At 45.6% G+C, this 27,967-nt stretch overlaps 1 protein-coding gene across 3 annotated transcripts in view; it reads right to left on the bottom strand.

Moving 5' to 3' along the window:
• ldah (lipid droplet associated hydrolase) overlaps nucleotides 1-27,967 on the bottom strand; it is a 521,342-nt gene that overhangs the window by 86,226 nt on the left and 407,149 nt on the right. For all 3 annotated transcript variants that reach the window (XM_072498873.1, XM_072498871.1, XM_072498872.1), the window contains exon 5: nucleotides 5,985-6,225. In XM_072498873.1, the coding sequence (XP_072354974.1) occupies nucleotides 5,985-6,225 (241 nt within the window). The remainder of the gene's footprint in view (nucleotides 1-5,984; nucleotides 6,226-27,967) is intronic.

Below are 27,967 nucleotides of genomic sequence, written 5' to 3'. Positions count from 1 at the left end.
CAAGATCTCTCTGCTCCTCCACATTGCCAAGAACTCTACCGTTAACCCTGTATTCCGCATTCATATTTGTCCTTCCAAAATGGACAACCTCACACTTTTCAGGGTTAAACTCCATCTGCCACTTCTCAGCCCAGCTCTGCATCCTATCTATGTCTCTTTGTAGCCGACAACAGCCCTCCTCACTATCCACAACTCCACCAATCTTCGTATCGTCTGCAAATTTACTGACCCACCCTTCAACTCCCTCATCCAAGTCATTAATGAAAATCACAAACAGCAGAGGACCCAGAACTGATCCCTGCGGTACGCCACTGGTAACTGGGATCCAGGCTGAATATTTGCCATCCACGACCACTCTCTGACTTCTATCGGTTAGCCAGTTCGTTATCCAACTGGCCAAATTTCCCACTATCCCATGCCTACTTACTTTCTGCATAAGCCTACCATGGGGAACCTTATCAAATGCCTTACTAAAATCCATGTACACTACATCCACTGCTTTACCTTCATCCACATGCTTGGTCACCTCCTCAAAGAATTCAATAAGACTTGTAAGGCAAGACCTACCCCTCACAAATCCGTGCTGACTATCCCTAATCAAACAGTGTCTTTCCAGATGCTCAGAAATCCTATCCTTCAGTACCCTTTCCATTACTTTGCCTACCACCGAAGTAAGACTAACTGGCCTGTAATTCCCAGGATTATCCCTAGTCCCTTTTTTGAACAGGGGCTCGACATTCGCCACTCTCCAATCCCCTGGTACCACCCCTGTTGATAGTGAGGACGAAAAGATCATTGCCAACGGCTCTGCAATTTCATCTCTTGCTTCCCATAGAATCCTTGGATATATCCCGTCAGGCCCGGGGGACTTGTCTATCCTCAAGTTTTTCAAAATGCCCAACACATCTTCCTTCCTAACAAGTATTTCCTCGAGCTTACCAATCTGTTTCACACTGTCCTCTCCAACAATATCGCCCCTCTCATTTGTAAATACAGAAGAAAAGTACTCGTTCAAGACCTCTCCTATCTCTTCAGACTCAATACACAATATCCCGCTACTGTCCTTGATCGGACCTACCCTCGCTCTAGTCATTCTCATATTTCTCACATATGTGTAAAAGAACATCTTTGGACTGTGGGAGGAAACCGGAGGAAACCCACGCAGGCACGGGGAGAAAGTGCATACCTCGCACAGACAGTGACCCGGAATCAAACCTGGGATGCTGGAGCTGTGAAGCAATTGTGCTGACCACTATGCTACCGTGCTGCCCTGTCCTTTCCCTCGTGTAGAAACAGAGAAGTTCCTGCAGATGTTGGCTTCTAGCTTGATGAGTTCAGGCAGTATAGCCTGAGCTGTACACCTGGAGCATTGCCTGTCAACCAAGTTTTGTTTAATAAATCCTTTTTTCGGAACAAACCTTGCCACAAGGTCCATAGAAGACACCGAAGATCAGGCCATTGGTACCAGTTGAATCTAATCATTACCAGATGTGATTCTCTGAACACTATTCTGAACGCCCGCAATTACCACAGCTTTGCCTATGATACAAGTCACTCCCCATTGTGTCTCACAGGTCAGTGACACCCGCCCCCCCCTCCCACACTGCCCACTCACAGATAGTGTTTCACCCATCTCTGCAACTGCTTATTGCAGTCGGTGATGACCTCCCCTGCCTTTGTTTTCAATGGAGCTGGTTTCTTTGCTGATGTACCTCTTGCTTTTTTGATCCCTTCATACATGCCCCTAGCATTCCCTTTGTCAAACTGCATCTGGATATTCTGTCAAAACTGTAACCAATGTTTTTGGCACACCACCTAGAAGTCTGTTGGACTTTTCATTGAGTGGATACCAGTGAATTTGGAGTTTTCTCACTCGGATCTCTCTTGTAATTAATGAGTGTTCTGCTTGGCTTCACTAACAGGCTCCATCAAAATTGTGTTAGGCTCGACCCATTCAGCATTTTTCTGCTCTTGCTTTCCATGTGTTGAGAGTGCAATATTGTAGATGGTGTCTTGAAATATATTCCATTTCACTTCTGCACTCTTTGTGGAAATGCCAGGGAGCACCCGCTCAATTGAGTGTTGAAACTGTTTGTTTCTATCTGGGTTGGAAGTCTGGCTGACTATGGTATGAAGAAGGGATTTCTGTTTTTAATGAAAAATCTTCAAGGGTTGCATCTGGCAGGAAGGACACCATCATGTTCCACTGTCAGTCAGCCCTATCTCAGGTCAGGAAGCCCCTATGTAGTCAGGTACTGACTGACCTGAGGTGGGGGGGAGGGGGGTGCGGTGGGGTAGTCATTGACCAGTGGAACACAATGGGAAGTGACTTGTATCACAGTCAAAGCTGTGGTAATTGCGGGCGTTCAGAATAGTGTTCAGAGAATCATATCTGGTAATGATTAGATTCAACTGGTGCTGATGGCCTGATCTTGGATGTCTTTTATGGACCTTATGGCAAGGTTTGTTCTGAAAGAAGGATTTATTAGATAAAACTTGTGTCAATAGCAAAGCACAAGTAGGCCCTATCATTCTAATTTATCTTTCCCAGGCCATGATGTCCGAGAAAGAAGGGCCTTGTGGCCTGTGCCTACTTTTGCGTTGAAATCCCCAGTAGCTACAGATGTCTGATTTAGGGATTCTGCTGACAACAGTGCAAAGCTCCTCATAGAGCTGGTCTTTCACTGATCAATGTTACAGCATTGGAACTCATGAGGTTAACTGGCCTGTTTGAGTTGAAAGACAGATGGAAAGAACACATTCTATATCATTTGTTGGGGGTCCGGGGGGGGTGGGGGGGGGGGGCCGTGTTCCATCATCGAGAGTAGTGAGTGCCTCTGAACTCTCCCCCTTCCAGATGAACGTGTCATGCTTTTCATTTAGAGATCCGCTCTCGGTGAAGCTATGCAAATGTTCAGCCTATCAAGTTCCACGGCTGGCGTGTCTGTGTTATTGACCAGCTGCAAGTCATCTTTCAGTCCCATGTTGATGGTCCTGAAATCCCAGCTCGTCAATTAAATGGGTTGTCTTTCTTTTTGTTTGTTTGCCTAGTGCAATGGATTTGGTTCAATTGCTGATCGGAGACTCTAAGCTCCAAGCACCCATTGGAGCAGATGGGCTGAGAGAAAGGATGCTATGAACTTTCTTTGATGGTGGGAAGGACTATTGTATTCCCACTGGTCAGTCACCCACTGGACTGACCTCAGGTCAGTCAGCACCTTACTGGGTGGGGGACTGCCCGACCGGAGGTGGGGGCTGGCTGATCAGTGGGACACGATTATCCTTTCTGCTATGCCAACTCCTAGCAGCTGATCTCTGTGCCACATGAGTTGGGCTTTTCACTCATAACTGCTGTCTTCTTAGTTGTGCTAATGCTCGATAGTGAAACCGGACTGTCCTCTTGGGTGTAAGCCTTGGCAAAACTTATGGAGACCCTGTGGTGTCCGAACCTCTGGGTTCTCCTCTCGACCTTCCCGCTGAGTCCAAAGGAATGCAAAGCACTGGTTGCAGGCATTGCCTAAAAGATGACATATTTAGACATCAGTTTGCCTTTGTACTGCACTCCAGATTTTTTTGTCAGGGTTTATTCCCTTAACCTTCAACTCCCCTGTGGTATCAACAAGGCAGTAGAGCTATTTGCCCATAGCTGGGCATGTGGCTCATGAGTAAGTGGACCTGCACACTGCCTGTCTGGGAGCCAAACCCCCTCCATGATCCTCTGAAGCAATAGGCTGGGACAGCAAAGGACCTAGTGTGACATGAGGAGGCACAGCTGAGGACTTGCTGATGGAGAGGCTATGTACTGACAGGGAGAGGTTGACACATTTGGCTCTATTTATCAAATTGCTGCTAGCCAACCGAATAGGCTGAAAATGAGAACAAAACACACCAAAGTGGAAAGCATGCTAACTTTATAAACTTACACATTGGGTGCTTTACATTGACCTGTTTGACACATCATTGGTGGAATTTTCCAACCATTCCTACCAGTGGGATCACCCAGTCCCACTGATGGCGAGCCCCTGCCAGGGGTTCCCTGGTGGCGGAGGGTGTTATCAACAGGAAACCCCAGTCAGGCAATCCCACTGCGGGCCACCTCCACTTCCACAAAACACGATGCGCGGGGAGGGGGGGGGGGGGGGTGAAAATCCTCACCAATTTGTTATAATCATACATTTTAGATTTAGTTTATGATGTATAGGACTTCAAATATACTGAACTACTTTTAAAGCAGAGGTGGTTTGCTTTCAGCTCTGAAATCCGGGCTCAAAAGTAGTTGAGCCAAAATTGGTTCATATACAGCAAACTGGCAATCTCACTTAGACAGGTCCCAGGGTGATAGGTGTTGGAAAAAGAAAAATGTCACACTGGTACAGTAGAACTGGTGTTTCAGATATGGACTAATCCAATGTTCTCCTAGCCACATCCACCCTCCATCAGCTTATCCAAATCGCTCTTACCTGTATCCTAGCCTTTTCTTTCCTGCTATTTGCACCCTTTGAACACTAGACAAAGAGCCGGCTGTGATCTCTGGTGCCCAGAATTCAGCTATCAACCATGAGGGCGTTGAAACAAAACCTTAGAGGGACTTGGGTAAGCTTTTACCCCCATAGAGTTCAGAGCGGAGGCCAGAAAGGCCACACGCCAAGTGCAATTGACCCGAAGGCCAGAAATATGACAAGGTCAGTGGAGAATCTCTGGAGTGGGTGAAGTCCCGCCCTACAGGGTAGATAGCCAATCCCCACATGCTATACCCACAAAGTCATTGGAGAATTTAGCTATGGCTTGGATAATTATGTATTACTCTCTGCACTCCTTTTGAAATAGGTTACAAACTATTAGTTGCATCATTTTCTTTTCTGTATTTTATTCCTTTTTTGGTGAAGCATTTCCTTGAATAAAAAGTTAACAACTGTTCAGCTGGTTTGAAGTTACTCAGCTTGCCTGTACAACACTGTCCAATTGATACACATGGTATGTGGGACAGGCTAGATGGAGCACAAGGTCTCTTCCAGTTCTGTACATTCCTTTGTGGAATAAGCAGCCTGGGTTTATTGCTGTATCTCTTCTAATGTTAATCCAATTCCATCACATTGTCAGGTTTTATGCCCTGGAGTATAAGCACACATCAGTTTTGCTTTAATTATATGGTGATTCATTACAGATGACCCCTTTCTCAAGAGAAATAATTGGGTCCAGGATCAGATTTTGGGACTGATACAGAGCATGTGTATCAGATAACAGGATGAAAATTTCCAGCACAAATTAATACGAGGTGTCTAAGGTAGTCAAAGCATTATTCTGCTCCATACTGTGTATTTTCAGGAGACTGATTTGGACATTAATTATGGGTGAAAACAGGGCCATCCACCATGACCCGTTCTACAGTTTCATTCCAGTCCAAACCAGATTGGTAACTATTAAACATATAAAGCCACATAATTTGCTTCATAACACATTTTTTGGCTCAGTCTAAAAAAGACCAGAAGCTCACATGAACATTTTCAGCATTACAATGCACTCAGTCATCACTTGGTAATATTAAGTGTTTATAGTCTTGAGCTCTGTTGTTTTGCACTCAAAGCCATGGCAATTTAGCGTTTAAAAAAAATCTAAAGTTGGCCAGTCCATTCAAAGGATACCTTTGGCTTGTCAAGACAGGAAAGAACTTTGCAGCAGTTGTTTATTAATGATTGCTGCAGCTTCTTGACAATTGTCCAAAAATGTATACTGCAAATGTTTGGTAAAAACAGTTATGAATCACATAAAAATTGTGTAATTTTGCATGTTTGGCAAAACTGAATACATACAATTAATTGCCTTTGCCTGCTTTAAAAACCTCTAGATTATATTGCAAGCCATGGCTAATTGGTGTATGCATCACAGATTGAAAAATGTTGCTGTTTTCTTAAAAATATATACATTATTAAATCCAGGGAAGTTCTTATATTAGATAAAAATGGGTCGGAGGAGAGTAGGCTCACCTGCACAATCCACATTGAAGAGATTAAGAGTGGCAGAGACAGTAGCTTCATCCAGGGACTGTCGGCCCTGCAGCGCCCACCTCACCAACGAGGCCTTGACGCTTTCTGGCAGAAAAGAAAGGAAGTAGATTGGAACATACATCAGGAAGCGAAGTTTGCAAAGTACTGGTGTCATAAGCTTGCCTTGTGGTGACTCGGCCATGCGTTCAATTGTTGGAAAAAGTAACACTGCTTTCAAAACCTGTGGAACCAGTGAGAGAAAACTCAAATAAGTAAAGCCTCTGGCACTGTATTAAATTCTGGAAATAGTGTCCTTGTTTCTCCATTCTTTTGAAGTAAACTGAGGTTTGTCAGGTACATTAATAACCTTTGCAGATAATTACAGGCTGCCTGAAATGCCTGAACTGGCCGGACTAGTAGCCTGGTAACACTGAAAGCTGATGTCAAATTCCAAAGAAAAATGGTTCATAACTTACTAATTTAGAGAGTATTGTACTGCTACTGGAGACGGTGCACAGAAACATAGGACAATTCTTCTTATGTCTTCCATAGCCTTCAACAACATTGCAACCATCTGTACATTAGTTAAAGCAAATATCTGAAAGGTCTTTGTTTAATTGATTCAAATCAACAGATATATTTTACGAAAATAATCGTAACTCCCACCATTTTATTAAGCAATTTTAGGTGAATCTCGGAACTTTCTTTTTTCAGTTTTTGTTTCTATTCAGTGGGATGGAAAGAAAGGTTACCATGACACACACTCTTCAAATAAGCAACACTTTGTTGTATTTAGTAATTATCAGGTTGTGGAATATTTTTGTCTTGCTTCTTTCTTGCGAAGGGAGGCAAAAAGGGATACAATTCTGAATGCCTGCAAAATTATTTAAAAGAGTAAATGATGGTTAATAGCTCGAATATTAATCTATTTGTCAATAACACATGGAAAATCGTTCTTGTAGCACTTTCTTTCTTCTTTTGCTGCTAGGGAGTAACACTTACTGTCGCACACACTGTTTTTCTAGTCAAGGTTGCCACCCACACACTGTTTATCTAGTCAAGGCTGCCACCTTGTCCCTATGTTTAAATTGTATCTGTATAGAAATACTTAGCCCAAGTCCTCCAAGCCTCTTATTTGCATTTCCAAGGCAGCTGCCATCTTGGCTCTCGAACACCAATGCTTACTAAAATGGGGTTATTTTTGCCTCTTGTAACGTTTCCGAGAATCTTGTGTCAACTATCTTACATATTGACTTCTTTTCTACCTATTCTTTAGAGTGGTTCTGCAACCCTTTCAAATTAAGATGCTGCAACGGAGCTTCTTAATGTGCTGGGCAACCATGCTAGGCTGACCCCTCCTGGGGCCCAAGCCTCTTGCTATCCTTATTTTAGCAAATATCAGCCTATGTCCCTGGTTGCATTCCTCCCCAGTGCTGTCCTGTCTCCATGACCAGATGCTCTCTTGCTTTCCAATACCAGTCATGGATGCTGGTCAAATCCTTGCCATCAACCTGAAAGGATAGAGAGGTAGTAACAGAAGAGGAGAGAAAAGTGTGGACTTAAGTGGGGTGCTCTTTCCAAGGGCCAGTGCAGACTCAATGGGCCGAGTGGCCTCCTTCTGCACTGTAAATTCTATGATTCTATGAACTGAAAATGACGAAAGAAATAGAAGGGAAAGAAACAAGAGTGCAAGAACAAATGTATATATCCTCTGTGAATTGAGGCAACAAAGCAGGCAGCTGGAAAAGGGAAGAAGAGGAGAATTACAAGGGAAAAAAAGAATTACAAGGGCAGAGAGAAAGAGTGAGAGGATATGAATGAAAAAGACAAAAGGGTCTTCAAAAGCAACTGAATCAAAAAACCTTGTATTTATATGGGATGGCACGGCAGCACAGTGGTTATCACTGCTGCCTCTCAGCACCAGGGACCCGAGTTCAATTCCTTGGGTCACTGTCTGTGTGGAGTTTGCATGCTCTCCTCATGTCTGCGTGGATTTCCTCCGGGTACTCCAGTTTTCTCCCACAGTCCAAAGATGTGTGGGTTATGTGGATAGGCCATGATGAATTGGCCCACATCTAGGGATGTGGGTTATGGGGATAGGGCAGGGTGGATGGAGGAGTGGACATAGGTACAGTGCTCATTCGAAGGGTCGTGCCGACTCGATGGGCCGAATGGCTTCCTTCTGCACTGTAGTGATTCTAAGATTCTATGATATAGCACCTTTCACAATACCAGACATCTCAAAATACTTTTTGTCATAATATACACCAGTGTATCATGGTGCAGACACACACTGATGGACACACAGTGGGACCAATCAACACACACAACACCGCAGCCAATCACCAGTGAGAGCACACGCACTATAAAGACACTATCAGAGTTCCCGCTCATTTGAGTTGCAGTTAGCTAGGAGGACAGAGCTCACAGCCTGTAACACAGACATTCACCATGTGCTGAGTGCATCGACTGGTGAGGACAAGGCAAAGGTCTTTAGTTAAAGCTAGTATCGTGTAAACCCACAGTCTGAGTATGTTAAACAGTTAATGATTCAATGAAATGGTGTTGCACTATTTCAAGTGTTGGTGACCTGTATGTGTTCCACGGATCCAGAACACCCAACACACCACTTTTGAAGTGTAGTTACTGATGAATGGAGGAAACATGGTAGCAAATTTGCACACAGTGAGTTCCTACAAACAGCAGTGTGATAATGCCAAATACTGGCCATTCACACCGGCAGGATCGTCCGGTTCCACAGACAGTTTCATGCGGGTTTCACTGCAGCGAGGGGTGCATTGAATGGGAAATCCCACTGACAATGGAGGAACCAGAAGCTCCTGCTGCCGGCCAATGGCAGGCTGCCTCCCACATGCACGGTCAACCCCGACCATTCTGTTTTTGTGTTTGAGAAATAAATCTTGGCCAGGACTGGGGGGGGGGTGGGGAGACCCCTGTTCTCCTTTGAACCATAGAATCTTTACGTCCATGGGAGAGGGCCTTGGTTTACCAGCTCATCTGAAAGACAGTGTAGAACTCGCTCTGTGCTGTACTCGTGTTTCAGCCTTGATTTTTGTGCTCAAGTTCTGAAGTGGGACTTGAAAACAGGACCTTCGAACTCAGAGACAAGGGCACTATCAACTATGGTTGACATAAATTGTATGTGACCCATTGTGAGTCATTCCCAAATGTCAGGACCCATCTTAGCATGCATTCATTCATACTTGCCATATTGCCATAGGCTCCCCTCAATCTGTCAATCTCCAACCTCCACCAGCCTACCTCCAGCTGTCAGTCAGACCCATAATCCCAACTAACTCTTGCTAGAAGAGCTGCACTCACAGTCACTTTTGGAATGGCCAGTACGGATAAGTAGAGTGCGTTATTAATGCTTTGTCCACTTGTATCTCAAATTGGTATCTTGATTTGCATATCACAAGGGTGGCACGGTAGCACAGTGGTTAGCACTGTTGCTTCACAGCTCTAGGTTCCCAGGTTCAATTCCTGGCTTGGGTCACTGTCCGTGCGGAGTCTGCACATTCTCCCCGTGTCAGCGTGGGTTTCCTCCGGGTGCTCCGGTTTCCTCCCACAGTCCAAAGATATGCATGTTAGGTGGATTGGCCATGCTAAATTGCCCTTAGTGTCCAAAAAGGTTAGTTGGGGTTACTGGGTTACAGGGATAGGGTGGAGCTGCAGGCTTAACTAGGGTGCTCTTTCCAAGGGCCGGTGCAGACTCGATGGGCCGAATGGCCTCTTTCTGCACTGTAAATTCTATGTTTCCATGAAGTGACCACCCGCATATAACAGATAGAGTCCCCAGCCACCCATCTTAGGATCCCACCCTAGATAGCAGTACCTGGAATGCCAGCATTAACTGGAAAGTACGTGACCTCACACCATTTTAAAAACACTACTTATTTATTTCCTGCGGAACCACTGAACTTTGGCCACAAACTCTCTAAATTGCAAAGTATGTAAATTCGCATTTATAGGATTAATTTTAAGCAGGTACAGTTTCAAAAATTTAGCAGAGAAGAGAGCTAAACATGCACTGAAATGCAAGTTGTGAATATAACAGATTAAACTGTTAGTGTGCATAATATTTACAGAAATTCACTATCCCGAGTATTTCTAGATTTCAAGAATTCAGAAATGGAGAGATGGAAATGCTTGTCAAACCTAGAGAAAACTGTTATAGGTTTCTTCTTACAGATGGGAGATGTATATTGTCTGTACCATACTCCTTTAAAAAATACTCCGTATCCGATAAATTAAAACTACAAAATTGGTTAAAATCTGTTGAGACATGAATACTTTTATTCTATATGTACGAAGTATGGAAAGCTATGAAGTTGCAACTTTTAAAAATAAAGGCTTGCGGCTGATGAGATGATGGGCACGATTGGCTGGGTGTTTCTTGATGGCCGTGTTGGCGAGTTCGCGGTCCGTATTCAAGGCACTTAGTGCTGGAAATGAGCCCCCACGAGCATCATATCATTACCAGCTGTCTCACTGTCTGATTCATCAGATTTACCCCATAGCAGCTTACCGCTAACAAGGGGGAGCTGCGTTTAAACTCTCCCTCACTACTCACTCCCAGTCAACATACAAGCATGGTAGCGCGCAGACTTTGGTGATGCCGACCTGGCCAGGTTCCTGGATGCTGTGGAGGCATGACGAGACATCAAGTTCCCTAGAGGGGTTTGGAGGACCAGCAGGAGGGTCACCAATACTGATTGGGAGGCAGTGGCAGCTTAAGTACTACCCAAGATGGCACCGAAGTGGCGACTCTCTGCGAGCTCTCTTACAGAGATCCTCTTCTTCCATCTATGATGATGATCTCATGTATGAAATGATCTGTTTTAGCTGCACGCAGAACAATACTTTTCACTGTACCTCGGTACACGTGACAATAAACCCCTCCAATTCGATCCAACCTCACAGTGAATGATCGTTACTCTCCTGCCTCTGCTATGTTGACTTGCTGACAGTGTTGACACAAGCCCATCACCCTGGGTGTTGTTACACAAAGCGTGGAACAGGGTAGTTTGCAGAGAGGGGGGGATGGAGTGGATAGGTGGGTGAAGGAGAGGAATGAGAGTTTAGGAGCGGAATAGAGGGGGAAGGAGGGGAATGGAGAGGGAAGGAGGGAAATGGAGAGGGAAGGGGGTTGGAGGGGAATGGAGGGAAAGGAGGAGAATGAGGGTGAACTGATGGACAAAGCCTCGTCATATGAGAATCAGGGAAGGACGAGGGCCTCCCTGGTCCTCCCGGCATGCCACACCCTAGCTGCCGCCTGCCCTCTACCCTCTGGCCCCTCCTGTGGCTCCGCTCTGCGCTCGTCCTTCATCCCCTCTGGGCCGCCGCCTCCCCAGACGAGGCTGCATGTCCCTCCTCCAGCATGTTGGATCACTGCTGGGCCAGATTGTGGAAGGCACAGCAGACCACAAAGCGGGAGACCCTCCGGGGGGTGTACTGCAGTGCATACCACAACAGTCCAGGCATTGGAACCGCATTTTCAGCAGTCCGATGCAGCGCAATGACTGGTCCAACTCAAAGTTGATATAGTTTGCTGCCTGGGCATACAGGGCATTAGTGACCTCATGGATGCACTTGTGGGCTGGAGTTTGGGAAATGCCACACAAGTCCCCGCCCGAGCCATGGATTGAACCAGTGGCATAGAGTTAAGGGCTGTGGTGACCTTCACAGCCACCAGGAGCATATCTTCTCCTCCTCCACAGGATGCCAAGTCCACGAGGGCATGGCACAGGTGCCGCACTGTCTCTTTGTTGAGACGGAGTCTCCTTCGGCACATACTGTCCGTCATCTCCTCGAAAGACCAACATATACCTGGACACCACGGGCCATCACTGGTGTCCTCCTCTGGGTTCCTCCTTGGCCTGAGGGGGTTGGGACTTCAGGGTGTGTGGTGGCTCCCTGCACATGGGGTGCTGCCTCCAGCCCACGTTGATTTTGCTGCCTTCTCTGGCATTTGGCCTGGGCTGCCACCAGCATCGTAAGGGCATCTTCTGAAGGACTGATATCATCCTCCATTTTGGTATCTGCAAGGAATTGGAGGAGGTGGCAGACTGACAATCTGTCAGGGCTTCCACCCCAGGACCCTCATTTCCCCCCACCTCCCCCACATGTACCCAAGAGAATCCACTTGAGGATATTTTGTTTATTAAACAGTGTACAGGAACAAAGATTTGAAAATCAACTACGTAACATTCCACATACCACACTAACCATTAAACACCAAGAAAACGTCACTGTTCCATATCGGTACCAACACAAAAAAAAACACACAGTACCAGGCCGCAAGTTTCTCAACAGAAACTGAGGATAAGCCTGAGAATGTGTTATCAAGTCCAGAATCTTGTAGTAGAAATGATCTGTCCATCAATGTGTTCCATGTATCAGTGCCATTCTCCATCCACGAGCCGCAGCAGTGCAAACCCTCCATACGGCCCAATCTCACCGGAACCAAATCCTGGCACCCATATATTCCACTGGCGCTCAAGGTGCAGTTGAACATCCTTGACTTCCAGCGTGTTCAACTCACATTGACGTGCCAGTTACATGCAGCACTCACTACGCCAGCAACAAAAGCATCAACAATCTGCGAAAGCATCATCATGCGGCTCATTCAGATCAATGTCCCGCAGCGTCTTCTTGCTTCAAATCGGATTGCCTTCTGGACTCATACATCCCCCCCTCCCCCGAGCTTGATGTTCCAGGACTTGGTATCTTAGAAAAACTTGTCCTTCCTTCCTTCCCGACTACAGAAAGAGAAGGAAACATGAATGGCAGCCTCCAGGCATTTGCAGCCACCAGTAGCAAATACAACCTGCAGCCGTGAAGTGCTCTCACAACTAACAAGGACAATTCCTTATGAGAAATAGCCTCCAGCTGTGAAGCTAGAGTTTGCTCACAGTCAAAGGGAGTTACAGTGACCTTCAGCATATAACCAAGAACATGGCTTTGTCCTGGAAGTGTTTGGTAGGGCAGACAAGCAGCAGCTGTAGTTGCCCCTGTTATGGGTATCCAAAATATTTAAAGGTGGATTGAAGGCCTCACAGATGAAAAGACCCTCAACTACCCCACCCACCCCTCCTGGCCACCCTTGACCTGGAATGCTCCAGTCCCTTGACCATGCCCAACCACCTGAGGGTCCCCCTGAGCACTGGGCCAGCAGCTCCAGTGCCCTTGAGCTGCATGCTGGAAAATGGAAATGGCTACTCACTTCCCCAGTTCCCCTCAGCAGCCACTGCACCAACTTCACATTTTTGAAAAGGAGTACTAAACGACTCCTGAGTGATTTCTCACATGGGGAGCCGGTTCATTCCCGGGAGGTCACTCCATTCGACTTAAACCTAATGAGAAGGAAATTGATGCAAATTGGGGTCAATGCTATGCTCGCCATATCTGGGTGTGATCTGGAACTTGCGAACGGGAGCGGGCTGGCTAGATAGCAAACTGACTTGTGGCTGGCGTAAATCTCGATTTTGGCCTTTCCTTTTTTTTTAAATTTAGAGTACCCAATTAATTTTTTCCAATTAAGGGGCAATTTAGTGTGCCCAATCGAACTTTGGCCTTTCTTGCAATTTAACCGGCGTGTCCGTTTCCACACCGGGCGCAACGCGATGGTTAAATTGCCCTCGGCATCTCGTGAAATTTCTTCAAATTTTGATGGTAAAGATCCTCCAAAATCCTACCATAAATAGCCGAGATGACCCCCTGTCAAACGCCGCCACCCCCCCCTCCCCCCCCTCCCCGCTGACAGCACTGCCTCCAGCAACGAGGAGGCAGGTGCTATCGGGAATGTCAGGAAGAACTTCCTTGCAAAGTTCCGCACCTGCATGTACGGGACACTCCCCCCAAACTTCCCATTCAACTCCTCCAAGCTCGCAAACTGCTCTCCCAGACACAAATCCTTCATTCCCTAATCCTCTTTTCCTCCTATCCCCAGAACCTCGCATCCATCCTCCCCGGCTCAAATCCGTGATTTCCCCTGATTGGCATCACCCTGAGCCCGCTCCCAACCTAAAATGCTGCCGAAACTCTCTTCAAATCTTCAGCGTGGCCACCACCACCGGATTCACCAACTATTTTCCTGAGGCCATCGGGGGCGGTGCTGCTGCCAGCGCCTGCAACCCTGACCCTCTACATGATCCCGCCTCCATCCTTATCCACAAAGCCCCCACCTCCCTATTCCATCCCTGAACCTTCTCTGCATTCACTGCCCAATAATATTACATCAGATTCGGGAGGCCCAACCCCCTGACTGCCATCCCCTCTGCAGCACCACCTTCCTTCTCCTGACCACCTTTTCCGTCCACACAAACAAAGAGATCAGCATGTCCACCCACTTTAAACAACACCTTAGGATAAAAGACCGGCTGGCAGTAAAAGAGAAACAAAAATCGCAATAAAATGTTTATCTTAACTGTACCCGGCCCGTAGCGACAGAGGAAGATTGGCTGACATCAACAAATCCACCTTCATCCTCCCCACCAAGCGAGAGAAATTCAACCTCCAAAAACCTGGCCAGTCACAGGCCACCTGCACCCCCAGATACCTAAAGTGAGATGCTGCCAGATGGAATGGCAGCCCCTCCACCCCACCGCTCTCCCCTGGTGAAGAAACTCACCTTTTCCCAAATTCAGCTTCAACACTGAGAATGTCCCAAATCTTTGAAGTAAATCCATTATGTCCCCTACCGAGGAACCTGGTTCAGACATGTGTAACAAGTCAACCACTTACAAGAATACCCTATGTTCAAGCCCACCCCCTCACTATTCCCTTCCACAACTCTGAGCTCCCCAGCGCAAGGGCCAAGGGCTGTATAGCCAATGCAAACAGAAAGGCAGGTCATGGGGCATCCCTGTCTCGTCTCCCAATGCAATGAAAAATACCCTGAATTCATCTCTTTCATGTGCACACTCGCCATCGGCTTCTTATACAGAAACTGCACCATGCCACAAACTTTGGCCCAATCCCAAATTTCTCCGGCACCATAATCAAATAACTCCACTCCACCTGATCAAATGCCTTCTCCGCATCTAATGCCACCACAATCTTGAATTCTATTCCCTCTGCCGGAGAAAGCATCACATTCAGCAGCTGCCTCACATTCGATGACAACTATCTGCCCTTAACGAATTCTGCCTGTCCCTCCCCAATCACCCTCGGAAGTGCAAATGCAATGTTGTCATTTATCTCAAGAGGCTTGGAATATAAAAGCAGGGATGTACTTCTGAAGCTTTATAAAGCAGTAGTTAGGCCCCATTTAGAATGCTGTGAGCAATTTTGGGCACCACACCTCAGGAAGGACATACTGGCACTGGAGCGGGTCCAGCGGAGATTCACACGGATGATCCCAGGAATGGTAGGCCTAACATACGATGAACGTCTGAGGATCCTGGGATTATATTCATTGGAGTTTAGGAGGTTGAGGGGAGATCTAATAGAAACTTACAAGATAATGAATGGCTTAGATCGGGTGGATGTAGGGAAGTTGTTTCCATTAGCAGGGGAGACTAGGACCCGGGGGCACAGCCTTAGAATAAAAGGGAGTCACTTTAGAACAGAGATGAGGAGAAATTTCTTCAGCCAGAGAGTGGTGGGTCTGTGGAATTCATTGCCACAGAGGGAGGTGGAGGCCGGGACGTTGAGTGTCTTTAAGACAGAAGTTGATAAATTCTTGATTTCTCGAGGAATTAAGGGCTATGGAGAGAGAGCGGGTAAATGGAGTTGAAATCAGCCATGATTGAATGGTGGAGTGGACTTGATGGGCCGAATGGCCTTACTTCCGCTCCTATGTCTTATGGTCTTATGGAAGGCACACTTCCAACCTTAACATCAGCACCTTTGTCAATATCTTGGCATTCACATTCAGCAGAGATATGGGCCTGTACCACTCACACTCCACCAGGTTCTTATCTTTCTTGAGCAGCGAGATGGAGGCCTGCCCCATCGTTTTCGGCAAGACCCCCCTGACCATTGCGTCCTTGAACATTTCCACCAACAATGGAGCCAGCTTCTCCTTCAATTTATTGTAAAACTCAACTGGGCACCAATCCAGCTCTGTCGTCTTCCCCGCCCGCATCTTCCTGATTTGCCGGCTTCGCTTCCTCTCCCCCCACCGGCTCCTCCAGCCCTGCATTTTCCACTTCACCCAACCTTGGGCACTCTAACCCCCATTGCAGCGTTAATGTATGCCTACTTCTGACAATAATAAAGATCCCTCATCCCTCATCTCCCACTCATCCTCTGGTGGCTCCAACTTATACAAGTCCCTGTAGAACTCCTTGAAGACCTTGTTACCCCGCTGTAGATCCACAACCAGCGCCTCCTTCCTATCCTGTACCTGAACTATCTCCCTTGCCTGCCTACGAAGCTGGCCTGCCAACATACGACTCGCCTTCTCCCCGTAATCATGAACAGCCCCCTCGCCCTTCTCAATTGACGCACGTTTTCCCCATGGACAGCAGGTCGACCTCGCCTGCAACTCTTTTGTCTTTGCCAGAAACCCCGGATCCGGGCCCCCTCCTATCCACCTCCAAAATTTCTTCTATCAACCGATGGTGTTCCTCCCTCTCCTCCCTATCCACCTTAGCCTTAAACAAAATCAGTTCCACCCCCCGCATCCCCCATCATTGCGTCAGGGCCTCCCAAACCACCGACGGCGAGACCTCCCCCGTACAATTGAACCCCACATGGTCATGAATCACCTTCCCTATCTTATCACAGTAACTCCGGTCTGCCAACAATTCCACATCCATCCTCCACCCAGCTTCTGGGCACCCCCTTCTTCGATACCATGTCCATCTAGTATGGAGCGTGATCCGAGATTACAATTGCCGAATACTCTGCCCTCTTAACTCCAGCCAACATCGCCTTCCCCAGCACAAAAAAGTCGATCCATGAAAACAACTTGTGCACCGAGGAAGAAAAACAAATACTCCCGATCCCTCGGTGTAAAAATCTCCATGGGTCAACCCCCCCTCCATCTCCCTCATAAGCCCAGTCAATGCCTTCGCACCCCCCTCAGCAAGCACGGCTGGGGCATGTCCATCCTTGGCTCCAGCACTGTGTTCCAACCCCCACCCCCCCCTCCCCCAATCAATTCATGGAATACGGGATTGCAGCCAGCAATCTCTTCATTTACCCCTCCGTCATCCCAATTGGGGGCGTATACGCTTACCAGCGCCACCAACCTCCCTTCCAATGCACCCGTTACAATCACTTACCTGCTCCCCTGATCTGCCACCACCTTCTCCATCTGGAACCTCACCCGCTTGCCCACCTAAGCCACCCCCCCACGCTCCCCCTCCGCGGGGGTAGATCCCTGCCTGCTGGCTCCGCCCAGTAGGCGGAGTATAAATGTGTGTGCTCACTGAGCTGCAGCCATTTCGGCAGCAGCTGTAGGAGGCCACACATCTCTGTGTAATAAAGCCTTGATTACTCTCTACTCTCGTCTATCGTAATTGATAGAGCATCACACACCCTCAGCAACCCGGCCCCTCCTGCACAAAAAAATCTCCAACCCTCCCACCCCACACTCCCAGAAGTACCAACTTCATCCCCTTCAGCCATACCACCAGAGTAGAAGACCACGTCTCTGAGACAAAGCAAAAACACGACCATAAGAAGAAATAAGAACATATGTTCAAAAAAAAATTGGAAAAAAAACATCCAGGAAAAAAGCACAAAGAAAAAACATTCTGGAGAGCGCAGGTGGCGCAGTGATTAGCACTGCTGCCTCACGGCGCCGAGGACCTAGGTTCGATCCCGGCCCCGGGTCACTGCCTGTGTGGAGTTTGCACATTCTCCAAGTGTATGCGTGGGTCTCACCCCCAAAACCCAAAAGGATGTGGAGGGTAGGTAGATTGGCCACGCTAAATTGCCCCTTAATTGGAAAAAAGGAAGAATTGGGTATTGAAAATTTAAAAAAATAGAGAAAACATTCCCAGTCCACACCATCAAAGTCCAGATCCCAACTCTCATCTCAGTCCCAGTCCTTCAGCCCTAATGGACGTCTCCGCTGCCTCAAAATGAAAGTCTTTTGAGTCGTGAGTCACTCTCAGCTCAAGGGGTAGACCACTCAGAACCTCACTTCGCTGCTATACAATACTGCCTTCACCCATCCAAAGGCTGCCTGCCTTTTCGCGAACTCTGACGTCTTAGTATATACGTATACCAATGCTTCCCGACTTTGTGTCTCGCTTCTGCGTGCCCAACTTTGCCCAGCTCAAAACCTTCTCCTTCACTTGGAAGCAGACTATGACCGTCCTTGGTGACTAATTTTTTCTAGGCTTCAGCCGGAGCACCAATGCGTGCGCACTGTTCAGCTCATGGAGGGAGGGCTCTTTTCGCTCTCCCATCAACTTGGCGAACATGTTCGCAAAATACTCGGTCGGTCTCGGGCCCTCCATCCCTCGGGCAGACCCAAGATCCTCAAATTTTGCTTCCTTGACCTGTTCGTCAGATCCTCCACCTTGGCTCTTAGCTCTTTATTGACCTCTGCCACCTTCCGCAGCTCCTCACCCATCGAGGTGAACTGGTCGCTATGTTATGACAATGCCTCCCCCACCCACTTCATCTTCCCACATTGCACCCGCACCTCGATTCACATCTTCGTTAATGCAATCTTTATTGGGGCAAGCGCCTTCTCCACCCATTCTTTCAGCAAAGACGTCACCTCCCTCCGAAGCACCTCTAAATGTTTGGCAAACAGCCTTTCCAACTTCCCCGACCACCTCAGTCAGAGTCTCCACCGTGATGAGAACGGCCCCACCTGACGAACAAGCCCCCGCCACCTTTCCTCCTGCTTGACTCACAGCAACACTTGCCGGTGGACTTTCGCTCGCCACCTTCTTTCTGACCTTTCTTCTCGAACTTCGACATTTCACTGACTCCTTATGACTTCCCATACCAGCCCATCCAAAAAGTACCCCTGCAACCGGGCTTAAAGACCCACAAAATAAAGGCTCGAGCAGGAGCCACCTAACGTGTGACCTCCACCTTCATGTCGCCACCGGACGTCACCACTGGGCATTTTGATTTCTATTAAAACCCACTTGTTAATTTGTAAAACATTTATCAGATACCTCTTTAAACTACATCTAAGAAATATAACTGACAGACTGGGTTGAGTTTAGAAATCTGCAAACTTTAAATCAGAGGCCCTTTCATCTACCATGTAAATTATCGCATAATCTGCTTGCCAAATGTAGTGCATATTTATGATATATGTTTGATGCAGTGTGTTACATGCTTTTTGAAAACTTCACTGTCCTGGAGCGCATAGCTATTATATGTCAGTTAAAACCTTCTACATTTTCCAAAGATAGCATAATGATATACTTAATGGTGAACTGCAGTCCAATTTGACAGAACGTCACATTAATCAAAATTTCTTTTAAGCTGTTCACAGAGACCTACAAGCAGCATCACTGAGGTCAAGGCACTTTACTTCACTTAATCAACACCACTCTGCATCAAGAATGTCCTCGTCAGATGACAGACCACTCAGGATTCTCAAATGTTTTGCTCTTTTCCCTTTCCCTGGCCTTAAGTTTGGTTGAAGTAACCAGGACTATTTTCTGATGTCCTTTTACTACATTTCCTAGTTTTATGAATCTATCAAATAATTTAATGTAGAATCTTTTAAGAATCAGTCAGAAAAAACAAATAGTTTAGATAAAGTATCCACAATTGGTTTTATATGAGAGACAGCATGTAAAATAAATGTGGTGCATTAAGTATTCGGATATACGGCTCTGGAAGCTATTCACTTCTATGAAGCGGTCAGATCTTCGAAACACGAGAAACACTTGGGCTGGGATTTTCCGGCCCCACCGTGGTGGGACGCGCTGCAAGACGTTCAGCGGGATCAGGTGATCCCTCCGAGGGCGTGGCTGGAAAATCCCACCCTTCATCTCCTGAAGACGACAGAATGTTCAACATCGGGCTGCAGTTGAGGTTTGTTAGTTGGATCTACAATTCTGTTAGAAAATAGGCCACTGCTGACAGCCAAAGAAACCTCCCACAAGGGTGCAGGTCTCTGTGGCAGGCAGTTATTTCCATGGTTGCTTCAGTTCCAAGGATGAGAAAGTGATTGATCCTCAGCAGGCTGAAGGGTGGTGAAAATATGATAAACACTGATAGCCATACAGTTTGGGGGGTTCCTTTCTAAATTAAAAAAAGCCACAAAAACTTATAGAAGCAACCTTCATGGGCCCAAAGTGAATGTAAATACAGTGACGAGCAATGAAATAGATTCATGTGAATGTAAATTATTTGACAACTGCAGAATTGAGAGTATTGGTGCATTTTATATAGATCACTTAAATACAGAGTAGTGATTTAAGTGCTGGATTAACCAGTGCCAAACCAGTGTTTAAATATATATCAGCTAAATTTTACATTAAATAAAACTCAGAAAACTGCAGATATAGGTTCAAACAAACAAAAAATTGTTAGAATTTCAATAATAGCTGTTCTCTGTCGATCAGTGTCACCAGTAAGTGAATTCTATTACACTTCTGATTAGATGTTTATCATTAACTGTCCAATCGCTAGTCATATGCTAACCTGGAGGGAGAGATTACCACTGAAAACCACTGGTATACTGTAATGCACCTACCTGCATGCTTCCCAAATCTCCCAATAGGTGAATTTAACAGTAGTTTGGGGAGAAGGGGACAAATGTAAATTCACAATCTGATTCATTTCAGAAAAAATAAGTGGAGCAACAATGACAATTACAATGAACCACAGTTTATTTCTTAATGTCCATTGGAATGCAGCGAATAACAAAAATCTGAAACATTGGGCCAAATTTTCAAACCATTGTGGAGGTAAAATGCAAGGCGCAAATTTCCGCCTTCGCTTAGTATTCCAGTTTGCTGCCATGTTCCCAGGGCTATTTTGGTTTGAAGGAGAAATTGTTATCTGCCTGCAAGTGGTGGGTAACTAATTAGGTATCCTTAAGGGACTATTACAACTGCTCTGCCAATGCTGAATTTAAAAAAAAATCATTTACGGGATGTGGGCGCTGGTTAGGCCAGCATTTATTGCCCATCCCTAATTGCCCTTCAGAAGATGATGGTGAGTTGCCTTCTTGAACCGCTGCAGTCCTTGAGGTATAGGTGCATCCACGATGGGAGTTCCAGGATACAGTACATAATCGCCAAAGGTCTGCCTTCAGGCCGAGAGCTCAAGGAAGAAGAAGAAATGTAATGGCAATATAAAGGGTGATTTTTCTAAAATCAGCAAGACTTATGCCATGAAACTTTTGTTCAAGTTATCATCTTCCTCCAAACATTTCCTTTGATCGCTTAATTTCTAAAACTGAAATTAAACTTGTGCAATTTTTCAGTTTGTTTTCAACAAAATTAATACAAAAACTCTGTTTTTGGTCATTGAAAGCACAATTCTGTTTGGGTAGCTAAAATGTAAGCATCATAGGAACTACACCTGACCTTTCAAGTAGTGTGGGTGGCAATTTGGAATTTGGAATAAGTTAGAAGATGAATGCTGACTATTCATTTGTCTACAATAATCTTCCCTGGCTTTCATTTCCATTGGCTTTGGTGCTGTTGTATATTTAATCATACAATTTAGAATTATAATGAATATATAATTTTAGTTGTCGTAGTGAATGTGTGACTTTATAGCTGTGAATTATTCTCAATGTTGTCACTAGGTAGAACAAAGAGCAATGGTATTTTTAGATTGCTGCTTTCGATAAGGTTTCTTAGCTCACAGGGCTAAATTGCTGGCTTTTAAAGCAGACCAAGGCAGGCCAGCAGCTCGGTTCGATTCCCGTACCAGCCTCCCCGGACAGGTGCCGGAATGTGGCGACTAGGGGCTTTTCACAGTAGCTTCATTGAAGCCTACTTGTGACAATAAGCGATTTTCATTTCATTTCATTACTCTTTTAAAATGGAAGATGAGTTTGGTCCAATGGTACAAGAAATAGCAAATATACTTGACTGAATAAACTTCAAGATAATTTATAATAAAGTCAGCTCAGAATCCTGTTTCATTGCTGGTATTATGTTTCTGGCTTGGCAAGATAACAACAAAACAAAAACAAGGAAAATAACAACAAAACAAAAATAAGGAAAATAATCACATTCTGTTTGGGTCGTTAAGTATTGCACCACACTTTTAATATCATAGTTACAACTTCAACTCTGCTGTGTAACTACAAGTTTGACTCACAATGATTTCATTCTCAAGACTTTCCACTTGATCATGGTATTCACCTCTAAATTTACAATACTGCCTGGAATAGAGATTTTCTGATATTCAACAACAGGACGCAAATAATATCATTGAACAGAGGTTCTTACTGTTTATGTTTTGACACAAAATAGTTACACTCAGGAACTCTGCTGTTGTCATTGATTGTAAAAGTAGGACTAAATGGAAAGCTAGAATCTTCTGTCATTCAGGAAAAGGAATTTTTTGTCAATATAAATTGATATTCAGATTTTGCTCAACAGCAGCGAACAAATCATCACCCACTGCTCTCTACTTCCAGCCTGCAGGACTTCTCGTGTTATGCAACTATCAAAAGTGAAAGTAAAAACAAAAATCAGGACTTCAAATTCAATTTGAGCAAAACAGTACCAACTATGTTGGTAGCATTGGCCAAAGGGAAACAATACTTTCCTCTCACAAAAGGAACAACTCTGGTATTAATTTAACTCAACTAAAAATACAATTCTGATTCAACTACCTCGAAGAAGAAAAATATTAAAAGCTTTACCAATACTGATACAGAAAGAAACCTGTCATTTGTTTCTCTTCAACCAGATTTAGCTTAATCGAGCAAGAAGAAACCTTAAAGTTGGAGACTAGAGGTAGAATTACCTCTCAATTGTCAATAATGTCTTTTGCTAAATTCAAGATGACCAAAATGCTTATTGGGTGAGGAAAATATATTGGATTTTGTTTATTGTCACGTGTACCAAGGTACAGTGGAAAATATTTTTCTGCGAGCAGCTCAACAGATTATGAAGTCCATGAAAAGAAAAGGAAATAAAAGAAAATACATAATAGGGCAACACAAGGTACACAATGTAACTACATAAACAGCTACATAAACATATCTCTGGATCTGTAAAAACTTAATTACCTGCAAATGCTCGCATTCAAAGCATTGTCTTGCATCTTTGACTTTGTCTATATATATGTTTCTGGAACATACCTCTTCATTCACCTGAGGAAGGAGCAGTGCTCCAAAAGCTAGTGATTTGAAACAAACCTGTTGGACTTTAACCTGGTGTTGTAAAACTTCTTACATAAACACCGGCATCGTGTGAAGCATACAGGGGTGTAGTATTAATGAGGTCAGTCCATAAGAGGGCCATTTAGGAGTCTTGTAACAGCGGGGAAGAAGTTGTTTTTGAGTCTGTTCATGCGTGTTCTCAGACTTTTGTATCTCCTCCCTGATGGAAGAAGTTGGAAGAGTGAGTAAGTCAGGTGGGAGGGGGTTTTGATTATGCTGCCCGCTTTCCCCAGGCAGCAGGAGGTGTAGATGGAGTCAATGGATGGGAGGCAGGTTTGTGTGATGGACTGGGCTGTGTTCACGACTCTCTGAAGTTTCTAACGGTCTTGGGCCGAGCAGTTGTCATACCAGGCTGCGTTGGAGCCAGATAGGATGCTTACTATGGTGTATCTGTAAAAATTGGTAAGAGTTAATGTGGACATGTCGAATTTCCTTAGTTTCCTGAGGAAGTATAGGCACTGTTGTGCTTTCTTGCTGGTAGCTTCGACGTGGGTGGACCAGGACAGATTTTTGGAGATGTGTACCCCATGGAATTTAAAACTGCTTATCATCTCCACCTCGGCCCGTTGATGCTGACAGGGGTGTGTACAGTACTTTGCTTCCTGAAGGCAATGATCAGCTCTTTAGTTTTGCTGGCATTGAGGGAGAGATTGTTGTCGCTGCACCACTCCACTAGGTTCTCAATCTCCCTCCTGTATTCTGACTCGCCGTTATTCGAGATCCGGCCCACTATGGTTGTATCGTCAGCAAACCTGTAGATGGAGTTGGAACCAAATTTTGCCACGCAGTCGTGTGTGTACAGGGAGTATAGTAGGGGGGCTAAGTACGCAACCTTGTGGGGCCCCGGTATTGAGGTCTATTGTGGAGGAGGTGTTGTTGTTTATTCTTACTGATTGTGGCCTGTGGGTCAGAAAGTCGAGGATCCAGTTGCAGAGTGAGGAGCCAAGTCATAGGTTTTGGAGCTTTGATATGAGCTTGGCTGGGATTATGGTGTTGAAGGCGGAGCTGTAGGAGGATAAATAGGAGTCTGATGTAGGAGTTCTTGTTGTCAAGATGCTCTAGGGATGAGTGTAGGGCCAGGGAGATGGTGTCTGCTGTGGACCGGTTGCAGCGGTATGCGAATTGCAGTGGAGCAAGGCATTCTGGGAGTACGGGGGTGATGCGCTTAATGACCAACCTCTCGAAGCACTTCATTAAAACTGAAGTCAGGGTCACCGGATGGTAGTCATTGAGGCGTTGCCTGGTTCTTCTTTGACACTGGTATGGTGGTGGTCTTCTTGAAGCACGTGGGGACCTCGGAGCGGAGATGAAATGAAAATCGCTTACTGTCACAAGTAGGCTTCAATGAAGTTACTGTGAAAAGCCCCTCGTCGCCACATTCCGGCGCCTGTTCGGGGAGGCTGGTACGGGAATTGAACCGTGCTGCTGGCCTGCCTTGGTCTGCATTAAAAGCCAGCTATTTAGCCCAGTGTGCTAAACCAGGGCAGGTTAAAAATGTCCGCGAACACATCTGCCAGCTGGTCCGCGCAGGCTCTGAGTGCACGACCAGGGATCCCGTTCGGACCCGTCGCCTTCCGAGGGTTCACTTTCAGGAAGGCCGATCCGACTTCTCAGATGAATGAAGAGGCAGGTTCCAGAAACATATATATAGACAAGTCAAAGATGAATGCAAGTATTTGAGAGGGTTCGTGATCTGTAGCCCTTTTGGGATCTTGTCTGCTTTCTTGCATCTTTGTAGAAACTTAATGTCAATGTCTTTCTGCGCGATCTTCTTGGAGATCCTCTCCACTTTGAGCCAGCAGTTTGCGGTGTCTGTGGTAGCCATGATGTGGAGATGCCGGCGTTGGACTGGGATGAGCACAGTAAGAAATCTTACAACACCAGGTTAAAGTCCAAAAGGTTTGTTTTCAATCACTAGTTTCCAGGTAGGTTCCAGAAACATATATATATAGAGAAAGTCAAAGATGCAAGATGTTATGTTTCTGGAACCTACCTCTTCATTCACCTGAGGAAGGAGCAGTGATCCAAAAGCTAATGATTTGAAACAAACCTAAACTAGAATGAGACAGACACAGAGAACGAGACTGAGTGTTCAATTCAAAGAGGTTGATTGAATTGCAGCAGAGTGACTCAAATTAAGGCAACTCTATCAGACATCGTATTCAGCACTGGAAGCTCAATGCATTTCCAAGTGCTACTATGTAGAAGAGAACATATTAATGAGAAAATGACGACTGCCATCTGTTAGCATAGAGGACAAATGGGCAGCAGTACACCAAATTGGATTGCCTTTCCAGTATAGGAAAGAGATTCCATTAGGAGGACACTTTGGAATAAAGAAAACCTAAAACAAAATCCAAAGTCGGTTTTATTGGCCCGGACTACTCAAGGATGTAGTCACCTTTTGTCGAACCCGTCATCTCTGACAGGTAATAGGGAAACTGCAAGCGGTAATCAAGTCAGCACCTCTGATCCCTATCCCAGCGTTTGAAGAACCTTTTACGAGGGTCTTTAAAAAAAATAAATTTAGAGTACCCAATTCATTTGTTTCCAATTAAGGGGCAATTTAGCGCGGCCAATCCGCCTACCCTGCACATCTTTGGGTTGTGGGGGCGAAACCCCGCAAACACGGGGAAAATGTGCAAACTTTTACGAGGGTCTTAATTGACTACATAGGGGTGTTACAGAGAACACAAAGTGGGAATCAGTATTTAATAACTATCACGGTTATATATAGCTGATTGCGTGAAGTCATGCCCTTACGAACCATTACCGCTAGCAGAGTAGCAGAAGAGTTAACCAAATTCTTTACCAGAAATGGTTTAACAAAGGAACTACAATCAGTCCAAGGTTCAGATATTACTTCAGGACGATTCTAAGAGGTGATGAATGGCCTGGAGATCAAACAATACAAATCATCAGGTATCATCCAGAGTCCCAGGGAGCACCAGAGAGATGGCATCAAACTTTGAAAACCATGATGAGAGCTTATAGCCAAGCCTACCCTCAGGATTGGAATAAAGGGATTCCACTTTTATTATTTGCGATTAGGGATGCACAAAATGAGTCTACCAAATTCAGTCCTTTCGAATTGGTCGAGGGGCATGAGGTCAGTATCATTGAAATTAATCTGTCTGAAGTTATTAAATACAGAGTCAGAGACTATCTTTTTAGACAACAGTGAAATTCGTCCATAAAATGATGTGCCATTTTGAGTGGGAATCACAAGGTGATTTCCGCTGGGTGTATGGGCTTGATCTAGAGCACAATTCACCCACATTTAGTCAATTTCTTTGGAGTTTGAGGGGATTCACACTGAAAAATCTCATTGGAGTGGGGAACTAAAGACGCGGGCAAGTCCGACTTGTCAGAGATCAGGACACCCTTTTTAAAGGGTGCCCAGATACCAAGGTTACGTTAAAGATCCTCCACGTTTCCCCATCCATGACATCGCGAGCCCCAGTATACATGGGCAACACTTCAACCCTCGACCCCAAAGGGGCAACTACCCCCCATTACTAAATGCCTGCATAAACCCCTCCCACCCATGAGGGTGCCCCAGCCTCATCCATCCTCGTCAGTATCGGGGCCTCACCCCCCCCCCACAACCCCAAATCGGTGGAGGTGGTGGCGATAGCGGAGAAGATTCCCGGGACTAGGACTCTCACCCACATCAGGCAAAGCAAGCCACCGATGCTGAAGGAGTTTACAAATCGACTACAACCGTGAGTAAAGAAGAACTACTGTTCAAAAACGTGCTTGCCGTTGAAGGGGTAGAGACCGAGTTGCAGAGACCAGGCATATGGCGAAGCTGAACAGGCTGCGGGAATGGAGATTCAGAAGTCTTCTGACTATGTACAGCCCACTACACGGGAAAATGTCAAACCACAGTCAGGCAAAAAGGAATACAACATTTGAGGCTGCATTGTGAAGAAGGGGATTGTTTGTGCCATACATCCAAAAGGATTGAAGGGAGGAAGTTGGTTGAAATATAGAACCAAGGAGCCGGGATGGGGAGTGGCGGGAAAAACGTCCGCGATGGATGCTTTTGATGAAGACTGTGCAACTTCCAACAGGAGAGATTCCAACTAGATCTCATGAAGAATCAAACACTGTCGGACCTTAAGGTCGCAACTTTTCTCAGCTCGGTAGAGCGTAAAACATTTATGTTGCTATAAAATCTGGTTCATCCAGTGATACCAGGAGATAAGTCCTAAATCAAACTGATGAATATTTTAGAAGGGCATTTCTCACTTAGACTGTTGTTAAATGCAGAAAGGTTTTGGCTCCACTGCCATAGTCAGGAAGAAGGTGAAAGCATTTTACAATTTGCAGCGACTTTAAGAAGGTGAACAAAATATTGCGAGTTTGGCACAACACTTAATGACATTCTTCATGATAGGCTGGTTTGTGACTATTCAGGAGAAGCTAGTTACTGTAAGGAATGTAACTCTCAAAGCTGCTTTGGATGTGGCCACATCTATGGAGCTAGCAACAAAAGAAGCTTCACAGATTGGGGCTGGAGTGAAGGTCCACAAAATGGATACCACAAGAAACAAGGTTGCAACGGGGCAAACACATCACCGATATACACAGGTTGGACACTCAGTGGGGGAATGCTGGAGTAAAAAAAATAAGTGCAGGAACTGTGTCAAAAAGGGTCATACTGCCAAGG

Source organism: Scyliorhinus torazame, chromosome 4 (assembly GCF_047496885.1).
Source record: "Scyliorhinus torazame isolate Kashiwa2021f chromosome 4, sScyTor2.1, whole genome shotgun sequence".
Classification (NCBI taxonomy): Eukaryota; Metazoa; Chordata; class Chondrichthyes; order Carcharhiniformes; family Scyliorhinidae; genus Scyliorhinus; species Scyliorhinus torazame.
The sequence above is the reverse complement of the archived record's forward strand: the minus strand, read 5'-3'. Positions and strand labels throughout refer to the sequence as shown.